The 22,885-nt window shown below is 42.4% G+C and overlaps 1 protein-coding gene across 5 annotated transcripts in view; it reads left to right on the top strand.

Moving 5' to 3' along the window:
• The window catches only part of slc12a5a (solute carrier family 12 member 5a), a 192,934-nt gene that overhangs the window by 165,435 nt on the left and 4,614 nt on the right, over window positions 1-22,885 (top strand). For 3 of the 5 annotated variants that reach the window (XM_085457533.1, XM_085457532.1, XM_085457536.1), the window contains exons 7-23: window positions 753-1,000; window positions 1,436-1,647; window positions 2,446-2,613; window positions 2,892-2,990; window positions 5,388-5,445; window positions 5,529-5,703; window positions 6,565-6,683; window positions 6,995-7,093; window positions 7,194-7,313; window positions 9,667-9,771; window positions 10,116-10,284; window positions 10,746-10,941; window positions 11,125-11,294; window positions 11,490-11,621; window positions 12,778-12,885; window positions 21,680-21,805; window positions 22,528-22,760. In XM_085457533.1, the coding sequence (XP_085313659.1) occupies window positions 753-1,000; window positions 1,436-1,647; window positions 2,446-2,613; window positions 2,892-2,990; window positions 5,388-5,445; window positions 5,529-5,703; window positions 6,565-6,683; window positions 6,995-7,093; window positions 7,194-7,313; window positions 9,667-9,771; window positions 10,116-10,284; window positions 10,746-10,941; window positions 11,125-11,294; window positions 11,490-11,621; window positions 12,778-12,885; window positions 21,680-21,805; window positions 22,528-22,760 (2,537 nt within the window). The remainder of the gene's footprint in view (window positions 1-752; window positions 1,001-1,435; window positions 1,648-2,445; window positions 2,614-2,891; window positions 2,991-5,387; window positions 5,446-5,528; window positions 5,704-6,564; window positions 6,684-6,994; window positions 7,094-7,193; window positions 7,314-9,666; window positions 9,772-10,115; window positions 10,285-10,745; window positions 10,942-11,124; window positions 11,295-11,489; window positions 11,622-12,777; window positions 12,886-21,679; window positions 21,806-22,527; window positions 22,761-22,885) is intronic. The other 2 variants (XM_085457535.1, XM_085457534.1) reach the window with 1 other exon arrangement.

The raw sequence follows: 22,885 nt of genomic DNA, 5'->3' as shown, positions 1-22,885 counted from the left end.
TTGCTCTTCATAGTGATAAAGAGTGTTCAGGCTGAGAGAAAAAAGACACAAATTTCCACACTTATGTAACAGCCTTGCAATGAATCATCTAAACCTGATGACAGATAGTGACGGTCTAATTAGGGGTTTACCATCTATCTTCTGACTATTCTTAGACTGACCCGTAGTAAAAGTGTAATAATGGCAGTTAATGTTTAATATTAATACCATGCTTGAGTTGTTTAGTTAAGAATTAAAATAGCAGCCAGTAGTACGAGTTGGTGCTTCAAGCTCCATTAGAGGACTTTTAATGTGACATCGCATATATTCACACTTCACAGAGTTGTCCTCTTTTACTCATCTCATCCCTCATTGCCTTTCTCACCTTTTTTATTATATCCAAGCAAGCAAGCAATTTATTTATATAGCACTTTCAGACAACTACCAGGAGAAAACAAAGTGCTGTACACTTGACATGACACAGAAAAAATGATACATTAAATTAAAAAAATATATATATACATCTTTCTTTTCCATTTAGCAGCAAACAGTGAGGTAGAGAGGCAGGTTTGTAACCTGAAAACTGCCAGTTTAAATCCCCAGACAGGCCATAGAAGGTGAGGAGTGAAAGTCGCACTTCCAAAACATGTACCACTAAGATGTCCTTGAGCAGCAATGATATTTTCTGGATTTTTTTTTTAAGATAAAAGTACTGCTGATTTCCCTGGATACATAAAGTCAAAGATAAATAAATAAGCTCCTTTCCTCTGCAGATCTACATTGTGCCCAAAGCAGCCATATTTCCCCTGGAGGGCCTAGAGGGTGCTGAGGCCGAGGCCGCCCTGCTTAACAACATGCGCGTGTACGGGACCATCCTGTTGACCTCCATGGCCACAGTGGTGTTCGTTGGCGTAAAATATGTTAACAAGCTGGCACTCGTGTTTCTGGCATGCGTCATTCTCTCCATCTTGGCTGTCTACGCCGGAGTCATCAAGACCGCCATGGATCCACCTGTATTCCCGTAAGCAGTTAGAGCCAAGATAATCCAATATTATATAAGCTGAAATGGTAACAAAAGCCCAGACTAACACACATCTTATCTACATGCTGTTTTAGAAAAAGCAACACATAATTACATGCTAGGTTTGGAGAACATGCCATTATTATATCAGTGGTACAAAGGCACCAGCACTAATTTGCCTTATTTTTTATTTTACATATTTAAAAATTAGATGAATTTACCTGAAAACTAAGTGTTATAATGTGATACCCATCATTGTTTTAACCTAGGTGTCAATAGATGTCAGAAAACAATTTAAAACAACAGATATTGTTTAACTATAAAATAAATTTAAAGAAGAAAAAAGTCCAAATAAATTGTTTACATCAAACACGCATGCACAAAAGTCGCTACAGCAGCAGTATTTCAAAATTGTGTGCTTTTCTATTCCTCTAGGGTGTGTGTTTTGGGGAATCGCACTTTGGTGTGGAAGTCCTTTGATGTTTGTGCCAAGACCATTGAGACAGCTAATGGGACAGTCACAACCCAGCTGTGGCAGATGTTCTGTGATTCACCTTTTCTCAACGCTACCTGTGACAAATACTTTGTTGCCAACAATGTGACTGAGATCCAGGGCATCCCTGGGGTCACTAGTGGAATCTTGGCAGGTTGGTTCATTCGTTTTGGATCCAATTATCATCTTTCTATACTGCTGAGTCACTGACAATTCATTGGCGTTCTTTTCTAGATTTCTTTTTTTTTAAATGAAATGTTTACGATAAAATACTTTCTTAGGTCTGAATGTCCTGTTTTTCCCATTGATCTGTTGTTATAGTACTGGAGTGTCCATCAAGAAACACTCCAGTACGAGCAGCTTTAAATGTTGTAAAAAGAACTTAAAAAGTTGATTCATTTTTCTAGATATTTGCTTTCAGATCTTTTTAATAAATGTTAAAAATGGTGATTTAGTGTTACAAAGACAAAGTAGAGCAAACTTATTTCTTAGCCTTGGGCTTCCTGAAACCCTAAGAAAAACCACAGCTAGGCAAACCTTGTTTTACCCTGGTGTAACAGTAAACTCTGAATTAAGGAGTCACACTTAAAAGTCACTTTAATTTTTTGACTTTATTTTTTAGAGATAAAACATATCATATTTTATCTCCCATTTTTAGGGGGAGATAAAAACCTCCCAAATCCACCTACTCAAGCAAAGTAATTCATGTTTCTGTTTTCTGAAAGCATCTTTTTTTTTACTGATTTTAATAAACTAATTAGAAATTGTAAATAGTGACTAACTCAATTTTGAATGGCTGAAGAATAAAGTAAATTTGTTAATTAGTCATGGAGTTCAGTCACCAATTGAATATTTGGCTAACATGGAAGGATTAAAAACACCTATTTTCAGGTTCTGTCTGCATGAATATTTTAATTCTAGTCCTCTCTATGTTTCTTCAATGCCAATCCAGACAACCTGTTTGGAAACTACTATGAGAAAGGGGACCTCATTTCCAGGGATAAGATGGAGTCAGTGGAAGACCAGGACGATCCTCTAACCAACGCTAACCGCTACGTGTTAGCCGACATCACCAGCTTTTTCACATTGCTGGTTGGCATTTACTTCCCGTCTGTGACAGGTGAAAGCATAAACTGTTCTGTCCACTTAGTTTTTTCTTATTGTTGTTCATCATTGACACATTTATTAATTTGTTTACTTATCAGTGTGCTGCTGAGTGATTCTTTTGTTAACCATCTGAGAAATGGCATCCCTGGTGTTGTTCTCAATGTCAGACATTTATATTTATTCAGCTTGAGTGAGTTTAGCTGAAATTACTACATTCTGCTGTTTGTAGCACACGTGTATGTGCACAAATCTCTGATCTTGGTAACAACTGTCACTTCACTGTCTCTCCAGGGATCATGGCTGGATCCAACCGTTCTGGAGACCTGCGCGATGCACAGAAGTCAATCCCCATTGGAACAATTGCAGCCATCACCACCACCTCTACTGTCTGTATCCTTTAACAACTGCCGTGACGGCAGTTGTTATGCACACACACCACTGCATATACAGTGGGGAAAATAATTGTTTGATCCCCTTCAATTTATACGTTTTCTCACCTATAAAGAAATGGAGAGTTTTTATGATAGTGTCCCTTTAACGGAGAAAGATAGAATATCAACCAAAACTCCAGAAGAAAAAACGATACATAAAATTCTGACTTCATTTGAATGTCATTAAATGAAAAAGTATCTTTACCCCCAAACAAAGTATGACTTAGCACTTGGCAGAGAAACCATTGTCAGTTTGATGTAGCTGGTCACCCAGTTTGTACACCTAAGGAGGAATTTGCCATTGTCTTGGCTGTTACTTAATAATTCGAAACTCCAGCTCCCTCCAAAGATTCTGTATAGGATTGAGTTCTGGAGACTAGCTAGACCACAGGTCAGCAACCTGTGGTTCGCATATACACGTATACCGGTTTATTAATTGATTCTCTCCCAATTACAGCCATCATCTGCCCATCTTCCAGTTGTGCTGCTCTCTTTCTCCCATTGTCTGGTAGGAGGAGCTAAAATGGCTCTTCTAATGTTGAAAGTTGCAGACACCTGCACTAGGTCATTCAGTGACCTTAATGTGCTTCTTCTTTAACCACTTCTTTGTTGCCTTGGCAGTATGTTTTGGGTCATTATCATGGTAGCTGACCCATCCACAACCCATCTTTAGTGTTGTGGCTGAAGAAAAGAGGCTCTTGTCCAACATTTTACCGCCCATTGGCCCCACAATCCAGTCAAGTTATCCTGTACCATCAGCAAAAACAGTGCCTCAAAGCATAATGCTTCCACCTTCATGTTGACTGGTGAAATGGTTTATTCAGCATTTCTCTTGCACCAAACAGGAAGGATCGAGTTGATCCCAAAGAGCTTGATTTTGATTTCTTCTGACCAAGACACCTTCTCCAAGTCTTTTCTGAGTTCACTGGAAAACATCAGATGGTCCCATAAATGTGTCATCTTAAACAGGGAGACAGCAAGACTTTAGTCCATTACAGCGTAGTGTGTTACCAATGGCGTTCTTGGTGACACTAGTCCCAATCGCCTTCAGATCATTAACAAGTTCTTCCTGTGTAGTTTTGGGCTGATCCACCATCTTTCACATGATCATCCTAACCCCCACGAGGCAAAATCTTACATGAATAATCACAGCTATTACCTTCTCACCAGGCTTCTTGTTGGTGGTCTTGAAGCCAATTCCAGCCGTGTGCAGGTCTAGTCTTGTCTCTGACATCCTTTGAATACTCTTAGCTCATACCCATGGTAGTGGGACGTAAGACTCTGTGAAATGGTGTTGCAAGTTACAATTATTTAGTGATTGATTATAATCTGTGTGCCACATGTACAATACTTAAACAAATACTGACACACAAATATGTAATGATTGGGGTTTTTTTTTTCAATATTTAATTTTAAGGTTTCTCTCCATTAAAATGAAACTACCATAAAATTAGAGAATTATAATTTCTTTGTAAATGAGGACCCTCTCAAATTCAGCAGGGGACTGAATAATTATTTCCTCACTGTACCTATATTTTATGTCTGGCCTTGTTGTGATCAAACTTGGGATAATGAATTTGTAGTGGTATTTAAAACGGATCAGTTCATAAAGGACACTGTAAGAAAAGGTCAAGTTTACAAATTTTAGATTTTAACTAACGTGTCTGCACAAACGCACTCACTGGCCTGCAAGAAGCCTCATAATTAAAGGTCAGCATTTTAAATTTGAAAAGGCCATAACTTCTGTGATACCAGTCTAATGCCCTCAAGTAGTCCAAAATATGAATCTACCATTCATGAGAACACATTTCCTATCTTTGTTTAAATCATGGCAGCTGGCTTCTGAATAATATTGGTATTATAATTTGGTATTAGAGTTTGAGCTATTTTGTCATGTGAAACCTTGTTAATATTTCAATGAATGCTTTAAGTTTTTTTCTCTTTGTACAAAATTCTTGAGCACATGTCTGCCATTTATGTGCTTTAACATATAAGGCAGCCTATACCGTGTAGTCTGAAGCAGCTATAATGGAATGGCTGATCTGATTAGGATCTGATTAGGATCTCTAATCACATCATTGAGCTGCCTATGCACTTACCAGTTAATGAAACCAAGACATATTACATGCAATGTAATATGCATCTTATCTCAGAGATTTACTACACAAAAACGATTGACGTCTTTCCTCAGCAAATGCACTTAATTGGTTTATCAGATAATTAAGTGCATCTTCAGATGGAACGGTTTATAATTCTTATAATCACTAAACCAAGGCTCACTAAAAAGTGTTGAATATTTACCATTTATTTATATCGTTATGAAATGACTTTACTTTCTTGAACCATATTTGCTCAGACATGTCCAGTGTGGTTCTGTTTGGTGCCTGCATTGAGGGTGTGGTCCTCAGGGACAAGTAAGTCTATCCTTGATTGAATAAAAATCATCCCTAAATACAACAATAAGTCTGAGACTGACCACTTGGTTAATCGTGTTTAGGTTCGGAGAGGGCGTCCATGGGAACTTAGTGATTGGCACATTGGCTTGGCCATCACCATGGGTGATTGTGATTGGCTCTTTCTTCTCCACCTGTGGAGCAGGCCTCCAGAGCCTGACGGGAGCGCCTCGTCTCATGCAGGCCATTGCCAAGGATGGCATTGTGCCCGCTCTTCGGGTCAGTCTGTTTTCTTCTTACAGCAGACTTCATAGAAGAAGTGGACATAGTGAAACCAATGGGCAAGGGGCTTTAAAGTGCATTCTTTATAATGGCCAATAGGTGGTGACTCCCCTGGGTCAAAAAAAGAAACGAAATTGTATGGAAGTATGAGAAAGTTACTCTGTTTCTTACTTGATTTAGCTCAGAAAACAATATCCTAATGATTTTATGTATTCAGTTATTAGTTTCAGTTCTTCTTCACTACACAATCTTGTTCATTTTGTAAATTATTATTTTATTTACAGTACAAAATATAATAAATCGAGGTCTCTTTGGACACATTAGTGATTGATAGTTTGCTAATTTGTGAGTGTGCATTCTTGGGGATGGATTTGAGCTGAGAAGAACCATCACAAAAAGTATTAAATCTATTTTAATCAAAGTCTCAACAGTTAACTTACTTTTATCAATGTTATATTCAGAGACGTGCAGTAAAACAATTGTATTATACACCAATTTTCACATAGAAAATTGATAATGAATCAGTAAGGAAAGTAATCAGAGTAAATTGAATCAATAATGACATTAGTACCAATAAAGTCGTTTCAATATTAAATCCAAATAGAGAACCTAATATGTTCTTCTCCTCAAAATAGAAAAAAGCAAGAAGGCCAAGATGCTAACTGTGAGGCTTCAAAGCATAAATGCATAGGTGTCATCACCACTATTACATCCTCTGCTTTCATAGAATCTGTTTTGTATTTATTACATACAGTCAACATATACATGTAATGACTAAAAAGGTAGAGGAAGACGTTTATGCAGACATACTCCTAAAATAGAAGTGGTGTAAACATGTTTTCTGTGCCGGCATTGTAGATCTTTGGCCACGGGAAGGCCAACGGAGAACCCACATGGTCCCTCCTGCTGACGGCTTGTATCTGCGAGAGTGGGATCCTCATTGCCTCCCTGGATGCAGTCGCTCCCATCCTCTCCATGTAAGACTTGGGAAAAAAATCCTTTAATTTCTTGCCATTTGAAAAAATAAATAGATTAAGGGGAATAAAACCGTGGGGGATTTCAGAGCAGCTGGTCCCCTGTTATTACTTAAACAATGCAAATACCAAATTTTATGGTCTCAGAGGGGTAGACCACTTTTCTGCTTTGGTAATGCAGTCATAAATACAAGTGAATGTCATAGATGTTAACATAACAGCCCTTCTGGATTTCAATGAGTGAGCTCTTTCTTATATTGTTAGAGTAAGTAAGAAGAGGTTTGTTATATCCTGTTCATATGTGTTTCCTGCAGGTTCTTCCTGATGTGCTACATGTTTGTGAATCTGGCATGTGCACTCCAGACACTGCTGAGGACACCAAACTGGAGACCACGGTTCAAGTTCTACCACTGGTCAGTTCACCAACAGCAAAGTGAAGGAACAGCTGAATTTCAAGATTCACAAACGTTTTATATTGCATGTTTCTGTCTGCCTCTGCATTCCACTCTATAGGACTCTTTCCTTCCTGGGGATGAGCCTGTGTCTTACTCTTATGTTCCTCTGTTCCTGGTACTACGCCATTGTCGCTATGGTAATTGCCGGTTCCATCTACAAGTATATTGAGTTTGCAGGGTGAGTGTTTTTCTGTATCAGGTGTTTTTTTCAGTTTACTTTATTTTCAGTTAGTTTTCTGACTGAGTTTGAGTACAGATGGTAGGTGTCTAATTAGCAAATCTTAACATTTTTGTTTTATTGGTTGAGTTGTTTTTTATTCTATATGTGATCTTCCTCAGACTTTATACTCTAGGTAAAGTTGTTCAATAAACCTCTTCAAAAATTTTTTGCAAGATTTGAGTTCAGTTAATAATCATATGTATACAAATACTTTCTCTGTGTACACTACCAGTCAAACGTTTGGGCACACCTACTCATTTAATGTTTTTTCTTTATTGTTACTATTTTCTACATTGTAGATACATACTGAAGGCATCAAATGTATGAAGCAAGATATATGGGATTATGTAGCAAAGAAAAAAATGTCTTATGTCTCTTATTTTAGATTCCTCAAAGTAGCCACCCTTTGCTTTGTTGACAACGCTGCAAACCCTTTGGCCTTCTCTCAATGAGCTTCATGATGTAGTCACCTGAAATGGTTTTCACTTCACAGATGTGCCTTGTCAGGGTTCATATGTGGAATTTTTTGCCTTCTTAATGGGGTTGGGACCATCAGTTGTGTTGTGCAGAAGTCTGGTTGGTACACAGCTGACAGCCCTATTTGACAATTGTTAGAATTGATATTATGGCAAGAACCAATCAACTAAGTAAAGAGAAACAACAGTCCATTATGACTTTAAGAGCTGAAAATCAGTCAGTCTAGAAAATTACAAAAACTTTGAATGTGTCCCCAAGTGCAATCACAAAAACTGTCAAACTCTATGGTGAAACTGGCTCAAATGATGACCGCCCCGGGAGAGGAAGACCAAGAGTCACCTCTGCTGCTGAGGATAAATTCATCTCTCTAAATTCATTAGAGTTCATATAAATGCGACACAGTTCCAGCAGCAGACACATCTCTACATCACCTGTTCAATAACTGCTAAGAAAACGCTATTACTAAGGAAGAGCAACAAGCAGAAGAGATTTGTCTGGGCCAAGAAACACAAGGAATGGACATTAGATCAGTGAAAATCTTTGCTTTCATCTGATGAGTCCAAATTTTAAATCTTTGGTTCCACTTGCCGTGTCTTTGTGTGACCCAGAAAAGGTGAACAGATTGTCTCTACATGCATGGTTCCCACCACGAATCATGGAGGAGGTGTGATGATGTGGGGGTGCTTTGCTGGTGACACTGTTGGGGATTTATTCAAAATTGAAGGCACACTCAATCAGCATGGCTGCCACGGCATCCTGCAGCGGCATGCCATCCAGACCGGTTTGCATTTAGTTGGAGCATCATTTCAACAGGACAATGACCCCAAACACACCTCCAGGCTGTGTAAGGGCTATTTGACCAAAAAGGAGAGTGATGGAGTGCTGCACCAGATGGCCTGGCCTCCACAGTCACCTGACCTAAACCCAATCAAGATGGTTTGCGATGAGATGGACCACAGAGTGAAGGCAAAAAGGCCAGCAAGTGCTCAGCATCTCTGAGAAGTCCTCCAAGACTGTTGGAAAACCATTTCAGGTGACGACCTCATGAAGCTCATCGAAAGAATGCCAAGAGTGTGCAAAGCAAAGGGTGGCTATTTTGAAGAATCTACAATATAAAACATGTTTTGAGTCTTTTCACACTTTTTTGTTAATTATATAATTCCATATGTGTTCATTCATAGTTTTGATTTCTTAAGTGAGAATCTACAATGTGAATAGTCATGAAAATAAAGAAAAAACATTAAATGAGAAGGTGTGTCCAAACTTTTGACTGGTAGTTATTTTAGATGGTATTTTATATAAGGTGGTTTCTGTTTTGTTTTTTCATACTTAGTAAAAATGGTCTTTCTTTCCAAGTTGTAATTTTTGTCTGTAATTTAAATGGAAACTGGTGTTTTTTAGGTTTTATTTCCACTAACAATGTTTTTTTAACTTTCCTGCCGTATTACTGTTTCTTTCTTAGCAGATCTCTTAGCATGTAGTGCTTTTTTAAAGCAGAGCAGGTGTGCTGTTCTGTTCTTACTTTAGCCTTAGTTCTGTATCTTAGGTGTAGCATCATGGAAAAGTGAAGGAAATTTGATCATATCTGTGACTGAAAGACCGTAACTAATCAACCATGTTTCTAGTGTTATCGTATAGACCTATACACACTGAGTATTTAAATGCTGTGATTCCTTGTGATCATGTTGCATTGTGTCAAACTGTCATCTAAAAGGGGATTTGTTTCGGTGGGCTGTCTGTATCACTGTCACTTCTTAAATTCACAGTGAAGCTGCAAAAACTGTTGTTCATGTTTTGACTGACAAATATTGATTGGCACTTGCCTGTGTCACAGTGCGGAGAAAGAATGGGGCGATGGAATACGGGGTCTGTCTCTAAGTGCTGCACGTTACGCTCTCATGCGGTTGGAGGAAGGTCCCCCACACACCAAAAACTGGAGGTATGACACACGTATGCTGTGTTGCTGTACCATGACTCTAATTACCGTAGGAATTAACCACATGTCTGTGCGCTTTCTCATTTATTCACGTAATAGGACCCGTCTTGTCACAGCTGTCGGAGAATCAAGTATTTGTAAATTCATATTAACATCAACCTTTCTTGCTATTTTTTTTCTCTTTCTCTCCTTCCAAACAAGGACTTTTACTTGGCCATCTCAGCCTTTCCTTTCCCCGTGGCTTTATTTGTCTTTTCACAGCTCTTCCTGTTCTTTTCATTTCTCTTCTATTTTTTTTCTACTCCGTCTTATCACTTCCTCTCCTCTCTGATCTCCCTTCTCTTCAGGCCTCAGCTGCTGGTGCTGGTCAGTACAGATGCAGAGCAAAATGTGGAGCAGCCTCGTCTGCTTTCACTGACCAACCAGCTGAAGGCAGGCAAAGGTCTAACTATTGTTGGGACAGCTCTAGGGGGCACGTTCTTGAACAACTATGAACAGGCGCAGCGTGCAGAGCAGGTAATGTTGTAAATGACAGCCTGTACCTCTTCAGTCACTGGAACTTATTAAACTTTTCAGCACAATGCATTGCAACAACAACAGACCAATATCTGCACTATTGTCGCTAAAATCCAGTTACAGAAGCTACTGTAAACAGAACTATACGATATTGTGTCACCACAAGTTGATTGCAGTCTCTTAATTATATTTTCCCTGCAGACTTTTCTGCACATCTATCAAAAATCATGTTAAACACTTACATATAGCTTTCAATGTATATTTGTTTCTTCTATATAGCTAATTAAGTATTTGAAAATGTAAAATATGACTCTGGAAGAGCCCATAAACCCCAAAATGTTATTGCAAATATATATTTTTAAATCAAATGAAACATCAAGTCTGACCGTTACCACCTTCATAGTAAGCGGTGCTTGTTGTGGTAACAGCTCTTTTCTCCGCCTTGCCTCTTGCCTGTCTAGGCACTGCGTAAGCTGATGGAGACAGAGAAGGTGAAGGGCTTCTGTCAGGTGACTGTGTCCTCTAACCTGCGTGATGCTACATCACATCTGCTCCAGGCCAGTGGGCTGGGAGGCCTGAAACACAATGCTGTCTTGGTCTCATGGCCACGCAACTGGAAGCAAGGAGACGAGCATCAGCACTGGAGGAACTTCATTGGTTGGTTACTAGGAAGGAAAAAAGAACAAAAATACTGCCAAAAACAAGGGCTCGTATATAAAATAAAATCACTGATTGATATCAGCCATAGCCATTTAGGTTTATCAGAAAACATTCAAAACAAAAATGCAGATGCAGTGTAACCAACACATCGTAATCTTTCCATGTCTGCCTGTTCTGCAGAGCTGGTCAGAGAAACTACCGTCGCTAACTTGGCTCTGCTCGTCCCAAAGAACATCTCAGCCTTCCCATCCAACGGCGAACGCTTCACCGAGGGTCACATTGACGTGTGGTGGATCGTCCATGATGGAGGCATGCTGATGCTGCTGCCCTTCCTGCTCCGCCAGCACAAGGTACCCTGCAATAGTTACTACTTAAAGAAATCCATATGCACTCACAAACATGTAAAGGCAATGTAGAATCTGGATTCACACTATCAGAACCAAATTTCTTACAGATGATATGAACGCTTAATGACATTTTTTTATGTCCATACAGACGTATGAGAAGAGTGAGGAGATGCCTCATATTTTGTTGTTGCTCTGCAGGTTTGGAGGAAGTGCAAGATGCGCATCTTTACTGTGGCCCAGATGGACGACAACAGCATCCAGATGAAAAAGGACCTGACCACATTCCTCTATCACCTCCGTATCGATGCCATGATAGAAGTTGTAGAAATGGTGAGTTAACTCAAAGCAAGATATATGCTTTCTATACAAACGCAATATGAACAGAAGTACTGAGCACTCAGCGACCCTGTTCTGTAACTTTACGCAGTTTAATTTTGTGGCTAAGTCGCAGTGATTCTTAAATGCTTCCACTTTGCATTAACACCACTTGCAGGTGATTGTGGAACACCTACAAGGATTGCAAAAAAATGGCTTGTTGCAACACTGGCATCCTGTTACATTATCACACTCAAATTCACTGAGCTCTTTGGAACAAAGCACAAATGTTTGTAGACTGCATGGCTAGGTGCCTGATTTTATACACCTGTGGCAACGGCACTGAAAACAATTGCAGAGATTACTTTTGTTCATATTGTGTACTTTAATTTCAGTACCTTTCAGGTGGCAACATCATTACAATGTTCAGTAATGCTCAAAGCTTGATTGCTTTAGACTACACAAAGGTAGGCAAAGGTACTGCACGACTGCTGAGATCGTTGCACTACAGAAGCCCAGTAAATGGCACAAAGGACAGCATGAAATATGAATATCAGGTGATCGGATATTGTCTGAAGCCTCCTTCCCTAGGTTGTGTTTACTAGAAAAGCAGCACACTGTAAAGCTGAGTGTCGGTCTGGCTTTCCAAAGCCCTTAATTAAGGAATAAGAATTTTATCGCTTGTAATTTAGTGTATAATACTTTTAATGTTTCATGGCAGTAGAGAGAGCCTGTGGTTTTCTTCAACATTTCCTAAGCAAAACCTGCAATTAGGCATTCATGTGCACTATATGAAGTGACTAACCATGTGTGCAGTGGGGAGAAACTAGGCAGCAGTGTAATTTTCTCACACAAGCTTTTTTTCATTCTTCCCTGAGTCAAATTTGTCATTTTTTGTGTGTACAACAATGGGTCCATACCACAAATGTCTTCAAGAAAAGGCTGTCTAAAATTGTCAGCATCTTGCTTGGACTAGTTCTGTTCTAGTATACTTCAGCCTTAACCCTTCACAGGTGAATTTTCTCCTATCTAAGAAAAAAGAAGTAAGCGGTGATTGCATTCTGTCTGAATGTCAAAAGATGAGTCAGAAGAGATGGGGACAGGTTTTGGATTTGGATTGCTGTAGTAAGAAAACATATGCATAATAAACCCACACGTTACTTTTTCTTAGCATGACAGTGACATCTCAGCCTACACTTACGAGAAGACCCTGGTGATGGAACAACGCTCGCAGATGCTTAAACAGATCAATCTGACAAAGACTGAACGTGAGAGAGAGGTAAGGAAGTTTGTTTATGCCCAAGTTTTGTTTTGAAACACGCTCAAAGATGCACTCATAAACCTGACGTGACTTGACAGGCCGACTTGGCACAGCTTGGCGTGATTGGACTTGACTTGACTTAACATGACACACCAGCCCCTCTGGACAAAAGCATATCTATGGTTAAATTTGAGCAGTAGGACACCATATTTATCCTTTCTATCAGACCACAGCCGCAGCAGAAACTTTGCTGTTTGACAGCATGATGGTGCTTAGGTTGGTATGGTAAATGAAAAATATTGATCTCTGTGTTTCATTAATACCTTTGTTGAACTTGAATTGTCCCTGATCCATAAATGTAATATGTGCCGTGCAATTATATTTGTGCACACAAGTGTACATACACTCATCATGGGCATAAATGGCTAAATGGCGTTTGACTAAATGTAATTTAGCAAATTTTGGCATAATTTTGGCAGGATATGTGACCACTCTTGTAAGCAGAATTAGTAAAGTTCATTTAGACTGGTTGGTTTCGTGGCATGGACTTGTCTTTTAGGCCATACAGTTTCAGTAGGGTTAAGGTACCCTGTGTTATTCATTCCAAAACCAGTTTGGGCATTTGGGATAATTGTCTTGTTGGAATGCACAATTCTGTCCCAGTTTCATCCATCTAGCTGTTGATTTTAGGTGAAGTTGAAAAATTTAGAGGGAATTCTCCTTTTTCATTAGTCTGTCCTTTTTGTACTATATATAAATACAACTAACAGTAAAACAGCCATGATGCTACCACCACCATGCTTGACAGCTGGTAGAGTGTTCTCAGATTTGAAAGCCTCACCTTTACTCCTATATCTGCATATATCAAGAAATGCCACGCAGCATCTCTTGATGTTGTGGCCAGATACCTCAGTCTTTGTCTCACGTGACCATAAAACCTTTCTACAGAAAACAATTGGCTTGTCCACGTGGGCAGCACAAATTTCAGTTGAGCTTGAAAGTTTCGATTTTGGAGCAGGGGCTTCTTTCTCAGTCAGTACTCTCTTACTCCATGAAAATGCAAAATTCATTTCACTGGTGTTCCAACAGTTTCCAGTTCATGGTAGGCTTGAGTTTTGGTGGTCCATAGGTTGTTCCTGAACATCCTACCCAATTTCTTCTTAAGCGAGAGTGACAATGCGGATCTTCTTGCAGACCGTTGCAAAGTGGTGATAAATAAATAAATAACTTGTTCTTATGTACAATTGTTTGAACTGATCTTAGCAGCTGAAGCTGTTTAGAAATGGCTCCAAGACACCTTCCTAACTTGTGCAAATGTGCAGTTTCCTTCTTAGATCTTAACTGAAATCCTTGGACTTTCCCATTGTTCTGAGTATTGGGCAATTCCACGGGTGTCAAAGAAATCCTTTTTATGCCAGCAACGTCAATCGTGATCGCTAAAAACTTGACAAAGCCCTGGCACTGTATAATCTTCAGCTTTCATTACTAAATATTTAAGTGAGTGCATGTATATGTTTGAGCATGTATGTACCCTTTTGACCTTGTGTGGATTCAAGAAAATCCAAAAGAAATTGAAACGTATGCAGCCAAATTAAAGACTTTACAATCATTCCAGCATGGAAAAAGAGCAGTTCAAAACAATTATTAAAAGGCCCAAGTAATCATGGATAATAAAGGTCTGACCACAACTGTATCTTCACTTTTCTTTAGTTTTTAATAAATTATTATTGCCAGGATCTCAGCAGACTTCAGATTTTTAGGTTCCTGATATGTTTTTTTTTAAATAATGTGGTAAAACACTACATATATGTATGTGTATATATATGTATGTGTATATATATATATATATATATATATATATATATACACACACAGACGGACAAAATGGTGGTGGCTAACCAACCGGACATAGTGGTGGTAGACAAACAGAAGAAGACGGCCGTAGTGATCGATGTAGCGGTTCCGAATGACAGCAATATCAGGAAGAAGGAACACGAGAAGCTGGAGAAATACCAAGGGCTCAGAGAAGAGCTCGAGAGGATGTGGAGGGTGAAGGTAACGGTGGTCCCCGTGGTAATCGGAGCACTAGGTGCGGTGACTCCCAAGCTAGGCGAGTGGCTCCAGCAGATCCCGGGAACAACATCGGAGATCTCTGTCCAGAAGAGCGCAGTCCTGGGAACAGCTAAGATACTGCGCAGGACCCTCAAGCTCCCAGGCCTCTGGTAGAGGACCCGAGCTTGAAGGATAAACCGCCCGCAGGGGCGTGCTGGGTGTTTTTTTTTGTTTTTTAATATATATCCTATTTCAGGTCAGCTCCTCTCGCACTCAACGATCCTTCTCCTATCGCACTTGGGGCTATGTACCCAATCTCGGGTGGGGGTGATGATATCGCCCCCCTGACCTGGCGTCCTGACTCCTCCTTGCCGTAGCATTTGTGTTGTACCTCGTCAATATATAGAGGCTGGGGTCTATCACACCAGGCAAGACCCCAGGTGCAGGCTGTGTAAAGATGCCCCAGAGACAATCCAGCACATAACAGCAGGGTGCAAGATGCTAGCAGGCAAGGCATACATGGAACGCCATAACCAAGTGGCCGGCATAGTGTACAGGAACATCTGTGCCGAGTATAACCTGGAAGTCCCGAGGTCAAAATGGGAGATGCCCCCAAGGGTGGTGGAGAATGACCGAGCTAAGATCCTGTGGGACTTCCAGATACAGACGGAAAAAATGGTGGTGGCTAACCAACCGGACATAGTGGTGGTAGACAAACAGAAGCAGACGGCCGTAGTGATCGATGTAGCGGTTCCGAATGACAGCAATATCAGGAAGAAGGAACACGAGAAGCTGGAGAAATACCAAGGGCTCAGAGAAGAGCTCGAGAGGATGTGGAGGGTGAAGGTAACGGTGGTCCCCGTGGTAATCGGAGCACTAGGTGCGGTGACTCCCAAGCTAGGCGAGTGGCTCCAGCAGATCCCGGGAATAACATCGGAGATCTCTGTCCAGAAGAGCGCAGTCCTGGGAACAGCTAAGATACTGCGCAGGACCCTCAAGCTCCCAGGCCTCTGGTAGAGGACCCGAGCTTGAAGGATAAACCGCCCGCAGGGGCGTGCTGGGTGTTTTTATATATATATATATATATATATATATATATTTGGAACAGAGGATCGCAAGTTCGATTCCTGCCTGGGGCGTCTGTATCCAGTAAGGGTCCTAAGGCTAGACCCCCTATGCTAAGCAAGCCTACCGCAGACATGAGCGAGACAGATAAATATGAAGGCATGCCGGCTCGGACGTCGCCCGGATCAACAAGGTCCGCGTCAGGTGTTGAGGAACCAGGGCACCCTGACGAAAAGTGGGCTACTGGAACAAGAAGGCATCGGTGGGCAAGAGACGAAAACAGGGCGTTGTTGGAATGCTACTATGCAAGTAACCCTGGCGGAAGGGGCTACATGAATAGGATGAGGGACCTATGGATTCTTCGATACCCAACATCCACAATGACGGCGAAACAACTAGTAGCTCAGTGTTCCAACATTCGAAAGAAGGGACTGCTCTCACAGCTAGAGATTGACGAGGTACAACACAAATGCTACGGCAAGGAGGAGTCAGGACGCCAGGTCAGGGGGGAGATATCATCACCCCCACCCGAGATTGGGTACATAGCCCCAAGTACGATAGGAGAAGGATCGTTGAGTGCGAGAGGAACTGACCTGAAAAATAGGATCATGGCCAAGCTTGAAACCTGGATCCCCCGTAGCCGGTTACCAAGATTACGTGAAGTACCCTCAGAAGGTCTGCTAGATGATGTTAATGCAGCACTACGGGCAATACCTACAACCACGATTACCAACACTAACAAGCTGATCTACAATACGGCAGCAGTGATCAGTGAGATGCTTGGCTACAAGTTGAACAGCGACAAGGGGCAGTACCCTCCATGGAGAAGGAGGCTAGAGGGCAAGATCAAAGTAGCACGGAGGGAGGTTAGCCAACTAACGGAGTTGCAGAAAGGTGCGACAAATAAGGTCCCTAAGAAATACAGCAAGCTGTCCATACCTGAGGCCTTGGAAACTGCCAAGCAAAGACTCACAGCCTTGGCCAGCCGCTTGAGGAGGTACACCAGAGAGATAGAAGGCAGGAGAATAAACCAGCTGTTCTCCACAGAACCAGCAAAGGTGTACTCTCATTGGCAAGGGAACAATAAGAGAACAGCACCACCAAGGCTGGAGACGGAGCAATACTGGAAGAGCATATGGGAGAAGGATGCAACCCATAACGGCAATGCTCAGTGGCTAGAGGATCTGAGGGCAGACCACAGCGACCTCCCTGAACAGGGTCCAGTAACCATCACAGTGGCAGATATCCAAGAAAGGGTCTCCAGTATGAAGAGTTGGACAGCACCAGGGCCCGACATGGTTCACGCCTACTGGCTAAAGAAGCTGACTGCACTCCACGAGCGTCTGGCAGCACAAATGAACCAGCTGCTAGTTAACGAGAGACACCCGGAATGGCTAACTGAAGGCCGGACGGTCCTGATCCCCAAGGACCCCAAGAAGGGACCGGTCCCCTCCAACTACCGACCAATAACCTGCCTCAGTACTACATGGAAGCTCCTGTCAGGCATCATATCGGCTAAGATGAACAGGCACATGGGTCAATACATGAGCGGGACACAGAAAGGAATTGGCAAGAATACCAGAGGCGCAAAACACCAGCTACTGGTAGACAGAACAATCAGCCGAGACTGCAAGACCAGACTGACCAACCTGTGCACTGCCTGGATTGATTACAAGAAGGCCTATGACTCAATGCCCCACAGCTGGATACTGGAATGCCTAGAATTGTACAAGATCAATGGGACCCTAAGAGCCTTCATCAGGAACTCAATGGGGATGTGGCGTACAACACTAGAGGCCAACTCCAAGCCCATAGCACAAGTCACCATCAAGTGCGGGATCTACCAAGGAGATGCTCTGTCCCCACTGCTGTTCTGCATAGGCCTGAACCCCCTCAGTGAGATCATTAACAAGACTGGCTACGGATACCGACTACGGAACGGAGCAGTTGTCAGCCACCTCCTGTACATGGATGACATCAAGCTGTATGCCAAGAGTGAACGAGACATCGATTCACTGATCCACACTACCAGGCTATACAGCAATGACATTGGAATGTCGTTCGGACTGGAGAAGTGTAGTCGGATGGTAACAAAGAGAGGGAAGGTAGTCAGAACTGAGGGGATTGAACTACCAGAAGGCAACATTGCAGACATAGAGGACAGTTACAAGTACTTGGGGATCCCGCAGGCGAATGGGAACCATGAAGAGGCCGCTAGAAAAGCTGCAACCACCAAGTACCTGCAGAGGGTCAGGCAAGTCCTGAGGAGTCAGCTGAATGGTAAGAACAAGATCCGGGCCATCAACACGTACGCCCTGCCCGTGATCAGGTACCCTGCTGGGGTAATAGGCTGGCCAAAGGAGGAGATAGAAGCCACTGACATAAAGACAAGAAAGCTCCTTACCATGCATGGAGGGTTTCACCCCAAGTCCAGCACCCTGAGGCTGTACGCTAAGCGCAAGGAAGGGGGCCGGGGACTGGTGAGTGTCAGCACCACAGTCCAGGATGAGACAACGAACATCCAAGAATACATTGGGAAGATGGCCCCAACTGACTGAGTGCTCAGTGAATACCTCAGGCAGCAGAAACCCAAGAAAGAGGAGGGAGACGAGGAACCATCATGGAAGGACAGGCCCCTGCACGGTATGTACCACCGGCAGATAGAGGAGGTGGCTGATATCCAGAAATCCTACCAGTGGCTGGACAAAGCTGGACTGAAAGACAGCACAGAGGCACTAATCATGGCAGCACAAGAACAAGCTCTGAGCACAAGATCCATAGAGGCTGGGGTCTATCACACCAGGCAAGACCCCAGGTGCAGGCTGTGTAAAGATGCCCCAGAGACAATCCAGCACATAACAGCAGGGTGCAAGATGCTAGCAGGCAAGGCATACATGGAACGCCATAACCAAGTGGCCGGCATAGTGTACAGGAACATCTGTGCCGAGTATAACCTGGAAGTCCCGAGGTCAAAATGGGAGATGCCCCCAAGGGTGGTGGAGAATGACCGAGCTAAGATCCTGTGGGACTTCCAGATACAGACGGACAAAATGGTGGTGGCTAACCAACCGGACATAGTGGTGGTAGACAAACAGAAGAAGATGGCCGTAGTGATCGATGTAGCGGTTCCGAATGACAGCAATATCAGGAAGAAGGAACACGAGAAGCTGGAGAAATACCAAGGGCTCAGAGAAGAGCTCGAGAGGATGTGGAGGGTGAAGGTAATGGTGGTCCCCGTGGTAATCGGAGCACTAGGCGCAGTAACTCCCAAGCTAGGCGAGTGGCTCCAGCAGATCCCGGGAACAACATCGGAGATCTCTGTCCAGAAGAGCGCAGTCCTGGGAACAGCTAAGATACTGCGCAGGACCCTCAAGCTCCCTGGCCTCTGGTAGAGGACCCGAGCTTGAAGGATAAACCGCAGGGGCGTGCTGGGTGTTTATATATATATATATATTAGGGGTGCAACGATACTCGTATCGATATTGAACCGTTCGATACAGTGCTTTCGGTTCGGTACGCATATGTATCGAACAATACAAAATAAATTTTTTATTTATTTTATCAACTTTCCTTCTGACGATGCTGTCTGTGTTGAGCGCTCAGTGGATCTGCGCTTGACAGTGCAGCCTAGGCGGAGTAGTCGAACGCAGATTCACTGAGCGCAGGGCAAGCTAGCGAGACAGAAGTTAAGCTCTCCTTGCAACATGGCAAATTGAACCTCCCCCACCCTCATTCAGATCTGGCGTTTGGAACTATTTTGGTTTTCATGTGAGGTATGACCCTGAAGGTAAGCGCGTCATGGACTAAAGTAAAACAGTATGTTGGATGTGCATGGGTGGGAGCTAGTGTGTTAGCGCAGTTAGCTCGTCCAGCCCCATGCACAGGCGATCTACTGTAGCTCGTTAACGGAGATTTGCCGTGTTGTGGCGTTAACTCATTTCAACGAGATTTACGCTGACAGCACTAGTGGGAACACAACGAATATGACTGCACATTTACACCGACATCATCCTAGTGCAAAGACAAGTGGAAGCAGACAAAAACAACAAGCACGCATGCTACTAACTTTACCCGAGTCATTTAGACAGCCGTTAGCACATGATTCTCCTTATGGGGACCTGATATGTTTAATATGCTGCTGAGAATATAGCCCAGAAGAAGCGGATAGTATAGCTTTTATTTTGGAAAGAGACATTTCTCTGTAATAAACTCTCTTTTCCAAAGATGAGTGATTCCTCAATCAGATACAGGGCTTGCAAAATCACCTGCCCGTTGTCCCGTGGCTAGCGATTTTTCCAGTCGGGCTACCAAAATCTATCTCTGCCCTGCCCGTCGGGCTATCGTAGGAATGAAAAATATATGTCAATGCTTTTGCATTCTTTCGGAAATGTAGCTGGGTAATTATGTCATTGGCATCGGTGAGCCACTGCCAATATGTGACATATTGAAATCGAGTTTGAATTTGCGCTTGTTTTTTGCTTTCACTTGTTTCACTTTGCAATCCCGGGAACTGTGTATAGAGAGCGACAGCACTGATTGGTGAGTGATGATAATTTGCGCATCAATGCCTGTGACATCGTCTTATCAATCGTTAGCTTACTATGCAAACATGACAAGTGAAATCTCCCGCAGCAAGCTTAAACATGTGAGAGGTTGATCGCGCAGAGAATCGCTGAGCTTATGTGAGTGCGTGTGTAAAAGCAGCAGGATATATATTGTAGCGGGTCAGGGCTGTTCAGGGTTCTGTTTGTACAGTTATGTTTTGTTTATGTTGCCATAGTGACGGGTGACGCCCTCTCGCTGCGACGGTGTGTCCTTCCGTGGTCAGAGGGCGCCCTGTGTGTTGTTGTTGTTGTTGCTGTGCTGTTGCCGCGCTGAGCAGTTAGCTAGCGGCAGTGTTCTTCTGCAGATGTCAATAAACGGCTGTGCTCCCTGGCTAGCTCATGGGAAGCAAGACCAAACGATACCTCCGTCTCCTCCTTGTCTGAGCTCGCCACAATATTTTAGTTCTGTTGAGCCAAATAAGACAGGTCAGGGTGAAGAAATGACAGCCAAAGAAAAGCTTACCACAAAACGGAAAAGTTATGACAAATCAGACTATAAGGCAAAAAGAAAGTGCAGCTTTATGGTTTCATGGACAAAAGAATTTCTGTGGCTGCAATATGACAAGCGAAATAACCAGGGCTGCACGTGGTCCGCAGGTGCGCATTCGCTGTCAAAATAAAAAACGGGCACAAGATAAGAAGTTGCAACGCGTGTTTGCATACATAAGATTTTCAGGAGGAGGACAGACATTTGTTTAGAACTCTTAAAGATGTCGAAGAAGCTCCTTTAAGCAATTGCTGTGATGTTCCTCCACCTCCAAAGAAATGTCAGAAGGAGCCCGAACCACAAAAGAAGCACGTATTCTCGGAAAAGTAGTTGCAGGAGGTGAGCTGGCTTCAAACAAATGATGAACGCACAGAGATGTGGTGCGGAATGTGCCGTGAAAATTTAATAAATGACAAATTAAAAAGGCATGAACATTTTTTTTGTATCGAAAAAATATCAAACCGTGACACCAAAGTATCGAACCGAACCGTGAATTTTGTGTATTGTTGCACCCCTAATATATATATATGTGTATATATATATATATGAAAAAAGAAGCTCAAATCACTTTTTTCATGTTGCCCCTTCATTTGTGTCTCCACAGATCCAGAGCATCACTGATTCATCCCGTGGGTCTATCCGGCGTAAGAACCCGGCTGCTGTAACAACCCAACTGAGTGTGACTGAAGACCCACCTGCTGGCAGCAAGGAGGAGAAGCCCGAGGAAGAGGTAGGATCAACTTCTCCAGCAGCGCTGATCTCAGTTTGGAGTATAACGTTTGTTTTGGTCACAGAATTTTTTTAAAATTTTTAAAAAGCACCCTAGTGTGTTAAGATTTTTATTATTTAAACAGTGAAATGCAGACTATAGGTAATCAAAGAACAGCAGCATTGAAGCATTCAACTGTCCATGTCTTAAAGGGGCAGTTTGAGATTTTGAATAATACCTTTATAGTGCTTGTATATAAAACTAAAGGAATGGTTTTATATACAAAGGAAAGGAAGCAACCTTTAGCTTAGGGTCATGTTTATCATAAAAATATGTGAGTGATAAAGGTATCAAGCATTTTATCTAGCCCTTTGCAAGAAAGCAAGAAAGTATTTTGTTTTATTTTCCAAATATTAATCAAAAGAATCATCTAGAATCATTTGACTGCAGCAAAAAAGATGGATTCCCTTTCTGGTATTTTCAGTTTTCCGTTGAATTGATCTTATAGTATCTCATAGTATTTTCCTTTGAAGAACATTTGAATAATTTAATAGCCTTTAATATAAATAAAGCAGCATAAGGCTCCCTAATCACACTTCTCCTTCCTCTCCCTTTCTCTAACACTGTGGCTCTCTGTGACTTTACCTGCATTCCTACATTTCCACCTCAATTGTGACTCTTTCAACCTTCCATGTAATGTACATGTAAATCCACATCCGTCCACTTATCCTCTCGTCTCATAGTCAAAGTCGGCCTCTTCCCCTGTGTCCCCCCCTGCCCAGGTTCAGCTCATCCATGACAATACCACCCCGGCCAGCCCTGCAACCCCAGCCACTCCGCTGACCCCTGGAGAGGGGGCTCAGAGCCCAGGGGAGCAGGTCCAAATGACCTGGACTGAGAAGTGTGACGGCGAGCCAGCCAAGCCGCCTGGAGCAGCAACACCAGAGGGCATCAAAGACATCTTCAATATGAAGCCGTGAGTATTTTCCAATGCTTAGGGAACCTTTGGCTGTTATAAAACTGAACTACCCGCTGGTTACTAAGAAAAACAGAGCCTTGAGTCTCTTAATTGTGTTGTTTGCTTTCTTCGAATTATTGTAA

The sequence above is a fragment of the Copadichromis virginalis genome, linkage group LG5 (genome assembly GCF_057382275.1).
Source record: "Copadichromis virginalis isolate Kocher_CV1m ecotype Utaka linkage group LG5, C_Virginalis_male_GT1.1, whole genome shotgun sequence".
Taxonomy (NCBI): Eukaryota; Metazoa; Chordata; class Actinopteri; order Cichliformes; family Cichlidae; genus Copadichromis; species Copadichromis virginalis.
This window is presented reverse-complemented; position numbering and strand designations above follow the sequence as displayed.